Source organism: Micropterus salmoides, unplaced genomic scaffold (genome assembly GCF_014851395.1).
Source record: "Micropterus salmoides isolate LMB-PRFRI ecotype aquatic unplaced genomic scaffold, ASM1485139v1 Ms_hic_scaffold_8, whole genome shotgun sequence".
Classification (NCBI taxonomy): Eukaryota; Metazoa; Chordata; class Actinopteri; order Centrarchiformes; family Centrarchidae; genus Micropterus; species Micropterus salmoides.
In genome coordinates this window covers 8047621-8059023 of record NW_024044570.1, presented here as the reverse complement: position 1 = coordinate 8059023, position 11403 = coordinate 8047621, and the positions used below count along the sequence as shown (strand labels likewise).

At 37.8% G+C, this 11403-nt stretch overlaps 1 protein-coding gene across 1 annotated transcript; it reads right to left on the bottom strand.

Annotated features, from left to right (window-relative positions):
- Positions 1 to 102: 102 nt before the first annotated feature.
- Positions 103 to 8159, bottom strand: LOC119893379 (carboxypeptidase A2-like). Its single transcript, XM_038705498.1, has 11 exons — positions 8033 to 8159; positions 6912 to 6993; positions 5829 to 5963; positions 5515 to 5613; positions 4271 to 4372; positions 4029 to 4130; positions 3280 to 3390; positions 2955 to 3045; positions 2040 to 2239; positions 1210 to 1294; positions 103 to 424 (listed from the first exon to the last, which is right to left on the bottom strand). Exons 1-11 carry the CDS (start codon positions 8095 to 8097, stop codon positions 237 to 239), a joined length of 1260 nt encoding a protein of 419 aa, XP_038561426.1. The 5' UTR covers positions 8098 to 8159; the 3' UTR covers positions 103 to 236.
- Between the last annotated feature and the right edge of the window lie 3244 nt (positions 8160 to 11403).

Genomic DNA, 11403 nt, shown 5'->3' with positions numbered 1-11403 from the left:
AGTCTAAAAATGAATACAACTGTGGCTGGTGTCAAACAGGTTGACCTTATGTGTAAAACAATTGAACACAGAAAGAAAGGAAGGAGTTCTGAAACACAGACAAAAAGGTTATTCTTGTCTTTATTGGTTAATATTAAAGTCAGATGTGATACATCAATATAGAATGATGAGAGAGTCATTCTGCAAAATAAAAACCGTCAATAGACTGTTTATCCTCCTTCCACTGGTTATAGCCATCAATAAGGATGGTCACGGACATACTCCATGATGTGTTTCAGACCCAGCCAGGTCTCAGAGGCAGTGGGGATGATCTGACTGGCTGGCAGGATGAAACCGTAGCGACCTGTGTCCCTCAGCTCGAAGGCAAAGGAGTACCTGATGCCCAGGTTGTAAGACCAGTCAATGCTGCCGCCGCTGGCTTGATCTAAGAGCAGAGGAAGAGGTGATTTTTGAGACCGACAACAAAATTCAAACATCAAATAGTTATCTACGGTATATTACTATTATGATCAAAAAAGTTCATAATGAGTGGGGCATTTTAAAGTTGGATAATAAACCAGTGGCCTCTGGTGAACAATTTATCTAATGGTGACTAAATTATCTCAGACATTCTTTGGCATATTATCCTCTGATTTTTTGTTTCTTATTATTTCACATATCTGCAGATACCTACAATAATAAGCCAATATTTTCCGATGTATCAGTACTAGTAACTAGTATCAGAAATAGTCTATATATCAGTACTGGTAGCTGTGAGAAGTACTAATATTATTGGTATTTTAGAGGAATTGCAATTACTACAAATCCTTTTTTAGGTGAGGTTATTTACTGTAGCCACTACATTTACTAACTTTTGTTTTCATAGATGTACCAGTTAATTATTATTTATCAAGGTTACTGGCTCAGGTTTATTGTCCAGGATAACGGTAAGATTAGTAATGAAATACAGTAGCCCCCTCCATGCTATACACACACAGAAAATGTATATTAAATTTAAAATATTAAAAATTAGATTAGAATACAACAATAAAATATGTAAGTAAATAGTAAAGTATACAAAAGTAGCGCTAAAAAAATAAAGCACATATGTATAAACATATTAAAAATATACAGTATACTATGTGATAATTAGAATGACACACTTCAGTATTTTTTTGTGTGTGTAACTTTGAGTAATTGTGCTGTGGCATTAACAAAAAAGTTACTCACAGATGATGTTGCAGATACTTCCAACCTTGTATTTGGTGCCATAGAGGGAAGTGAGTTTCTGCGCTGCTGCTCTGCCAACAGAGTCCTTAAAAAGGACAGGAATGTAGTTAGGCACATTGCAGAGATAATACTGGTGCAGAAGAAAAAGGGTATTGAGGAAAAATCAAAAGATCAGATGGGAAAAATCCAGAAAGGGTTGGTGAATAAGACCGCAACTTTCAAGGCCTTCAAATCCTTGTGCAGAGTTCCAGGTCAAGCATACATTAATTTACAGTTTAAATATCCCCCTACCTTACATTCGTCGCAGATTCCTTAGTTACGTATGACTACAGGACTGTTGGTCCATTTGGCAGTTAATTATTAATATGCACTATTGCATAAGTGGATAAAGCGGATTTCTGACTGAGTTAAGGGACATAATTTGCCGTATGTTGGAAAGATGAGTTACTTATTAAAATTTTTAGCTATACAATTTTGATTATATAAGAAACTGTAATCTCAAGTTGTCCAATTAACGTTGTTAAAGTAGTCTGTGGCCAAAGGCAAGATATTTCTTTTTTAATCTCTATTGAAGGTTAACTGGCATTTTCAAATCAGGTTATAATACTTGAAGCTTTCGTCTTCCTGAGAATACAGACATTTAAAAAAAGGTCTGTTTTTTCTCTTTTATTAACAAAAGAGAGAAAATGTAACTACCTCGATGATTTGACTCTCCTGTGTGAGAACTACTTTGCAATCACAGTTTGTTGGGACAGTGGAAAAAAGGTATACGATTTAATTTGCCATGTGCCTCCTCACAGTACAGCCTACTACATTTTTTACTGCCTTACCAGCTCGGCCTGATTGTACACGCTCTTGCAGGTGTAGCCGTAGGGGTACATGAGCAGCTGGGAGTAGGCGTGGACAGAGATGAAGGACTTAAAGTTGCCGTGGCTCTTGATCAGGTCAACCACGTTCTTCACCTCGATCTCAGAGTGAGCTGAGGGGCCGTGGTAGGAGTCAGAGCAGGGGTTTGTACTGGCACCGGGGCCTTGAGGGAGAAATTAAAATGAAAACATGTGTGAAACGTGTGAGACTCAATGCAACATCATAACATAATACATACTGACAGACAGTACAATGTCTAGTAAGCACTTCATGACATACATGATCTTACATCATGCACACCATGTATCCTCAACTGCAAGTTTATTAGGTACAGCTAACTAAAATTAGTGTATTTTTAAGTCCAAATTACTTCATGGTAATTTGGGAGTTTGTGGCGTTGTTGAATTGTATTACGCCACATTGTGAGATGTTTCTATATTTTAACATATTCTGTTCTGAACAAACTGCAGCCTCCAAAGCCTCTTGTATTAGACTGCATTAGCTGGGTGTACCTAATAAACTGGCAATTGAGTAAATAATCACATGCATTTGTCCAAAACTAGCATTGTGTTTCACCTGCCACGGTCTGGCAAAGCAAGATGAATCAATCTCCCGATACTACAATTATCACTGAAAATTATAATTTTATTCACTGAAATTTTTATGGACGTATCAATTTTCAACACATTTCCTTATATTGGAACAATTTAATTAAGTTAATTTAAAACTTACACACATACTGTACTTTTTTTTTTTTTGCATTTTCCTATATAAGTAATATTGTAAAACAGAAAGGTTTTTTATCTTATTTAAGACTGGCTGTCTGATCTGGTACAATAAAAAAGTTCATGTCAAGTTCATGTCTTTTCTATACTGACCACCAAAGCCTGCATCCCAGTTCCTGTTGGGATCGACTCCACGACACACGGACCCAGAGATCTTGGAACGGGTCTTACGCCACATACGGTCCTGTACGTCACACAGTTTAAATCAGTCGAGCACTGCGTTTCGGGCAAAATGCACATAACTGCAAGTATAATCAACCACGTTTTCCTCTCAAATATCCATGTAAAATGTCAAAATACTGTTACAGTTACTGGTACACACAACACAAAATAACATTGTCATAGGAATAACAGGAAATACAAAGATGTAGCAGGTTTTACAAATCCACCATGTTTCCATTGAATGTTTGCAACATACACTGGTGTGGGTGTAAGCATAGCCGTCAGGGTTGGCCACGATCAGCATGTAAATATCCATGGTGTTCAGAAGGGAGGTCAGAGACTCGTCGTTACCATAATCAGTGGCAATCTGAGCAAGAACACAAGGCATTGATTTTGTAGAAAAGAAAACACTTTTTATATCTTATCCTGTAGATGTGACAGTTTTATCCAGAGTTTTCAATATCTGCAACAACAGAAGACGGGGAAACTCTAAGACTATTTACAAGAAAGGAAGCAAAGTGAAGCTCAGTGTTCTTCGGAAATTGATTTAATCCATTTAGTTGAGTCTAGAAACAAGAAAAATAGTTTGATTAATATAGTCAATGTGCCTTTTGTGGGTACATATTGATTCCTTGCCAACTTAAATTCCTTTTATTATTACGGCTACAACTAAAGATCGTTTTCCTTTTCCTCAGTCTGCTGACTATTGATTAGATTAATCATTTTGCCTGTAAAATGTTAGAAGACAGTGAAAAAATAGCCCAAGTTGGGGTCTTAAGATTCCTAGATCCTCAATTTATAATTAAATATGACAAAAGACAGCAGGAAATTTTAGAAACAGAGAAAGTTTGGCATTTTTGCTTGAAAACCATTTCAGCTTTATTTATCATATTTAGACTTTCAAATGCACCTCTAAGATATTTTTCTTTTCACGTTTTGCTGCCTGTTGAGATCTAACAAATTTCAGTTCAATCTATCAAATTAGTCAATCTTGTTTACATGTACCTTTTTGGCTGTCCACACTCCGGTAGCCTGAGACACCCATTCTCTGGAGTGGATACCTGTGTCGATCCAGATAGCAGGACGCTTGTTTCCCCCGGTGCTGAACTAAACACAATGTCAACAGAGTGAAAACCTGTGGGTTCAAGTGTTGGTTCCCAGCTAAATCATTCCAGAGCTAACACATTTCTTACAAAAATGCACAAACATGCTGTATAGGCAGGTACATTGTATAAGATATGTCCTACCTTGAGCACATACATCGGCCTGTTCTCGTACGATCTACCAATTTCCTGCTTGGTGACTAGGTTAGGGTGCTCAGCCACCAGAGTGTCCATCCAGCTGTAGAGCTGTATAGGAGACAAGTCAACTATTATAATACAGACACAATGATAGGCAAATTAGTCCTTAAGCAGTGTATAATTTAGACATACTTGTACTTTACTTGAGTGTTCAAGCTATGCTACTTTATGCTTCTACTCCATGACATGCTAGAGGGAAATATTACACTTTTTACTCAACTACATTTATTTGACACTTACTGGTTACTTCTTACATAAAGAAAACCGATATTCTTGTGCGATATGATGGCGCATGGTACAACTGAGAAAGTATCCAACTAATCCACTAAACCATAACATTAAACTGCTTTTACATGTGTTTGTTAGAGTTAGGGGTTAGGTTTCAGATAACACTGTGAAAGGAGCAATTCAGCATAATAAGTACTTTTACTTTTGATACTTTAAAACTTAGGTGGACAATGTTGGAGAAACTAGCAAGAGACATTTTGAAAGTATCTAACTGAAAAAATCCCACCCCCTCCCTTTAAGCCTCCCTCCAAAGCCATTTTGCTGATAGTACGTCTACTAAGTAAAGGGTCTGAATACTTCTTCCATCACTGTACTGTACTGCACTAGTCAAGAACCGGACAACTTTGTACAAAGGATGAATTGAGACATCTATCTGACTGTTAGCTTAATCTAAGCTACAGTCAAAATCAAACTCTATTTGTCATTGTGATGTCCCATGGTGTCATTTTGGGGACACCTGTGGTGTCCATTGTGTTCCTGGGTTACTTAAGTCCTGACTGCAGTCTAATCTCTCCCTCTGCTCCTTCCCACAGTTGCTCTAAGTTTATCCCTTTGTTTTTCTTGTGCACTTTACAGCACCCACACCCATCACTTTCACTCATGCACCTCACTCACCCATGACTTGCTGATTTCCACACCCCATGTTGAGTATATTTACTTGTATACTATAATTTGGTTTCATTTGGATTAATAAAATGCTCTTCACTGTTTCCATTGGTGTGTCTCCCTTTTGTTGTGGCCATTGAGCCAGGCCATAACAAGTCATCAACAAACAACAGTCATCAATCAATATTTTGGTAACCGATTCAAGTTTCATATGAAGTTCAGATGAGTTGTAATAAGGTGTTTGTAGGGGTCTTGAGGGTAGAGTAATGAGTAATTTGTTTATATAAAGAGCCTACTGTCTCCAGAGGATGATAAGCTCCAAAGTTGAAGCTCCTGGTGCTGCGCTCCTTCATCTGGTTCACCACCATCTCAGCTTTCTCCTCATCGAGAAGCTCCTGAATGTTACAAGCAAGAAACCTAAAATTCAGTATTGTCATCATTTTATTGTGAAAATCTAATTTAAACCTAAGACACTATAATCACAGATACCAGGACACAAGAACACTCATCAGACTATAAAAACATCCCCTAAATCCGTGCAACTCTTCTGGTACACGGATGAGTGTCAGAGTTTGTGATGATAAATGCCTGCATATTGAGCATTACATACCTGAAGGTTGTTTATAACGACAGAATAGAGGATGTTGTTGGCACTAAGGTACTCCATCACAGAGCTCAAACTGCCGCGGGGCACTCGGATGTCGACGGGGAGCTCAGTGGAGACAGGGTGGAGCCAGAAGTCCAGCTGGGATCAGACAGAAATCACAGACTGGACTGGATAACCTGAACACCCATAATACTAAGAAGCTGAAAATGGGGAAGTGGACTGAACAGAATGGTAATTTCTTTATGCTGAAATAGATCCAGTAAGCATGAACACATTACTCCAGTTGAAGGTTTCTCTTCACAGTGCATTATGTACCTCTTAATCACATCTGTATCTGTATATATGTTCTTAGATCCTTGCTACCTGCTTTGTACTATTTTTCACTCCTTTGACAGTACTTGTGTTTACATATTGTGACACACTATGTCACCTTGCTATAAGTTATAAACACTAGGCAGGCCATCAAAGGGTATGCAAAGTGACCAAAATGAATCCAAATAGAAATGTGTAGTCGTGCGGTGCTCCCATTGAGCCATTCACCGACTGAATCTTCATCATGGATCTCCAAATGTCCAAAACCTACAATGACGTTTCAAGATGCCAAGAGTCCTTTGTGTCAAAGCTTTCTCTATTATTCAAACCATTAGAAAATATATTTATCTAATCAGAAGTCAAGTTAACTAAAACAAACATTTTCTAAAGGGGTATTTTCTAGGGTCTGTTGATGTAAAATATATCCAAGACTTGTATTTATTGTACATGTTTGCTTCTAAATTTGCATTCATTTACGTCTTAGAGGAGAAGCGAAAGATTAAGTAAAGGTTAATCTCTTGTTTTTTTTCTTTATTAAAAATTGTAGCATAAAACACCAGACGGGCCTCTGAGAGTTTCTGACTTTCTGACAAGTGGAGATGACGCCGTTAACCTTCAACCTACATAAACTCTCAAGGGGATTATTTCAAGTTGAACTTCATTTGCCTTTTATACTACTTGGAAGTTCATGAGAAAGTGTTAGGCACAAGCAGCTGAGAAAACCAGAACATAGGTGCACTGTATACCCAATGAAGTGTTTGTATGTGTGTGTACCTCCCACTCCTGCTGAGTTTCAAGAGCCTGCAGGAGTTGGATCTGTTCCTCAGACTCCACATTGACTCTGATGACTTGATCTCTGAAGGAAAATCATTTCAGTTTCTGAACATTATCATGTACATTTTAGGTTTTTAGTTGATGCTGATATTCGTGGCAATATACTGTGCAGTGAGTTCAGCAATAATACACTTATTACTTTATTGACATTTCCTTACGGTTAAAATACATAGGTTAAAAAGGTCATTAAAATATAATTATGTATACATACAACACACAATAGTCAATCATACGATCATACAACAGAGGAAGATGTAGTTCTGTCACTAACTCACCAAAATTACCAACACTCCCACTCTATTTACTTTAACACGACTGTAATTATGATCTAATCTTTCTCTGAACATAAAGCCTAGTCATGTCCTGTCCATTGAATACCAATGTAACTTCTCAGCTTGGATAGTTATTTGACATGCAGAACATAAGGCACCTAAGGGAGAAAAAAACCCACCTAATCAACTCTCTAAATACTTTTATTTAATAACTAAGACTGCATCTGCTTTTTCTAAACTAAATGGCAGACTGAGTTAATGGACTCTGAAAGCTGCTTGCTTGAAATTTTAATGTCCAGATGACGTTTATTCCCGGTTTAATATTTACTTTGTGATAAAATGTACTTTATAATTCCAGAAACATCATTTGTGTTTTCCAGTGTTCACCATAACAACATCTTCTCATTAAATTTCTCTGGAGCAGCTGCAAAGTTTACACCAGGCATCGTAGCAAGTTTTGGCTTAATTTATATGTTTACTGACTATTGGAGATGGTTGTAAGGTGCCCCAAATGTTGATTGGAGCGCACTTTATCATATCAGTAACATATAGGAGTTCTTGATAAGGGTTAATATTAATAATAAGATTACAAAAATAAAAACTCTGCAGAGTAAAGTAATAAAACCCCTGGCTGGCTTTGAATGTCACTGTCCATATAAAATAAGAATTTTGATGACTTTCATGCTTGCCAGACCAAACACAGAGCTAAGAATTTCACTGTGAACCTAAAAAAAACTGAATGAAACCACAGTAAATATCTCTTCTTACAGTGTGCACAGATTAACTTACCCAGTGAAGACCCTCTCAGCTGTGGCCGCAGCCACAAGCACTAACAGCAGCCAGAAGCCTCTCATCTCGTATGTCCGTAATGCTTGGGAGTGTGTCAGACATCAGTTTTTGTAGTCTATAATCAGGTGACAGGTGGGACTGTTCCCATGCAGGAAAGTTTCCTTACTCTACTGATAAACACACAGCTGTTATTTTGAGGGACAAACTTGCTGATTAAGCTTTGTTTTATCTGTGCAGTGCTCAGCTGCAGATAGTGGTAGTTTTCCCTGATTTCCCCCCTTCCTATAATGAACTAGTCACCCTGATAAACTTGATCTAACTAGAAACACTGTATTCCCAGTTAGCGCAGGGCTGTAGTGGTAAAGGTGATGGAGAAATTTTGACTTCACTTCTGGGGTACAGCCCATGGGTTTAGGCCTGTTGAACTTATCACAGTCTGTCAGCATTTATAGCCCAGCAAGAACTTTATAAAGAAGAAATATCTTTTTTCTTCTTTCCAAACTTGTAAATCATGTTGTGACCCCTCAGATTTATCTTATGACTCCAAGCAGAGTTTCAATCCCCAGATTGGGAACTGGTGTTGACCTTACACAACTCACCTACCAAGACCGCAATATGTAGAATATAATAAAATATGTAGGCAAAAAACTCCATGGTTAACTAATTACAAAAACATTTTACTTATGCTTATAAATAGAACACATGAATAAAATAATTTAGCAAGATTCAAAACTGTAAATGTGATTATCAGGCCTGTGTGTTTCAGATTTCATTTTGGTTTTGGTAAGTCCAAGTTTAAATAAAGGATGTAATATTATTGAAGGCCCCTACAAGATACTCTGGAATTATTGCATGTATACTAAACATTTCAATGGATATTTCTTATTCATATTATTCTTGCATTTTAGCACATTTATAAATCTCATTTCTCAGCATTAGTATTATAATTATTAGGTTGAATAGGAAGACATTCCTGCAGCCAGGTTCCAAAGTATTGAGGAAAGCCTGAAACCAGAAGTGTGGCGGATAATATAGCAGGAGATGAATAACCATGAAATGGCCAATTACATTTGGGTGTAATGTTCATGTGTCCACTACCATTTTGTGTGCATGTTGTAAATTACAGTCACAAACACTTGCATCTGGGCACAGTAGCCAGTAGATGGCAGTGCACTACCAAACTTCTATTATAGGGTACCATGTAGTAATAATACATCCCATTTATGACTACAGTGAGTGGCATCAGATTAAGCAGGCTGGAATTACCCTGAATCTTAAATTATTGATCAACCAGTTTTTTGTCTTGATCAGTCGTTATTAAAGTTGTTGAGTACATGTGAGTGGGGGGGCTACTGTCTAAACTATACATTACATGACTAGAGCTGAAATTATTGGTCTATTAATCGTTTAGTCGATCTACAGAAAATTAACCAGCAATTTTCTGATATTTTATTAATCATCTGAGTTGCTTTTCAAGCACCTTCTTAAATTTGAACAAGACGATTGTGGTCTCTTGGGAAATTGCAAGGGGTAATTTTTCACTATTTTGTGACTTTTCATAGCAAAAATAAATAATAGGCAGATGAATTGATAATTTAAATAAGTGATAGTGGTAGTCCTGTGTATATTAATACATTCATAGTAGACTTCCGAAATTAACTACAGGTTACAACAACACAATCTCATTTTATTACTGTTAGCAGAGGATTTGAGTTTTGTGTTAAGTTATTCATCCTGATATCCGCTGGTTGAAAGTGCATCACACAGCCGCCCTGCTCCCATCAGCTGCTGTGACACCCCGCCAAACCCTCCCTCCTCTCAGAATTAATAAAAAGAGGTTTTAAAGTGTCACTTCCCTTCCTTTTCACTCCCAAACAATCCCATGAGACAAAGTAGGAGGGGGGTTAACAGGCGTGGGAGGCTACAGGGGACATGGGAGTTGAGCTGAGGCTTTCCATCTTTCTCATTGTGGAAATTATTTATTGCTATTGCTGCTGTGTGTGCCTAAAAGTTTAATGTCCCCGTGAAAAGTGGCTTTACATGCAAATGTGGGTGTGGTGTGTGCCCCCCCCATCATTTGCCTCTAAAAGCTATATGAACAAGGCACCCCCGACTAGCTTGTTCCACATGACTTCCTCTGCTACTCCATAAATAGATCCATTTACATTGCATTTCATGGCTGAGCTCTCTCTCAATATTTTAGAGACCCACCAGTAAATTGACCATTAATCATTTATTACTCACTTGTTCATCTAATTTTGCACATAGCCTATATGCTTAGATAGAAGAGAGCATGTTCCAAAACCCAATCAGTCTTTTTGATCGGAATTTTAGATTTTTTTCCCCCCTATCTTGAAAACTATAGTATGAGACAACCATCCATTTTATTTCAGTGTGTGTGATTGGATTTTGTGGGCACCCAAGACTGTATGTTGGTCACCTGAGTACGTGCTGACCAGTCAGGTCAGATGACAAGGAGAAGTCGGTCACCTGTGACTCCCTTTTGTAAGGAAAATATGCCTCTGATTCAATTACACTGCTAGATATGTGTTCCTTTTAAAACAGAGTGCTGTTATTTGATTGCATGGTGTACTGACTATCCCTAGTCCTGCTTTGTCTACAACAGAATAACTTTCATCAGCGGGTGTGAACAAGACACAATGAGAGCAGGGTAAGAAGAAGAAGAGAGTAAGAAAGAGACAGTTTCTCTGCTGGTGAAGAGTCAGACCTCTGATATAAAATGCATCGTGACAAACGACTGAACTTTCTGATGTATTTAGCCCACAAATGTTCTCCCTGCCTCTTGTGTTGAATACTAAATATTGGTTGATACAGTTGAGGATAGAAAGATGCTCTTTGATTCTGTGGGACTGACAAAGAATGTTAATATTTTACCATAGTATGTTACCATAGATTACACATTGTTTCAGTACAGGCAATATCTTCACCTTTATGTTTAGCCAGTTATCAACTCAAAAGACTAAATTATCACTTAACAGCAACACTGACCTATGAATATAGGATACATGACAGTGACAGTGTTTCGAGCCATTTTGACCACTAAGGGACAGATAGAATCCGAAACAGTGCTGACCTATAGCCTATTAAGGTATTATAGCTAATATGTTAGCAAACAATTGTTTACTTACACTTCTAAAAGACACAGAGTAACATTATGAATGTCCACACGTTTACTTTTATGCCTTTTGTCTCTCTGCCGTTCAGTGCTGGGAAGGTATCGTTATTGTGGGAGCTTCTTTGTGGGAGCTTGCAAACAGTTGTCTAAGTGTTGGTGCAGTGAGACTCATCTGTAGAGTCTGTGTCTGGGCTGGAGAAACAAATCTTGAGCTCAGAGAGGCTAAAAGATGCTA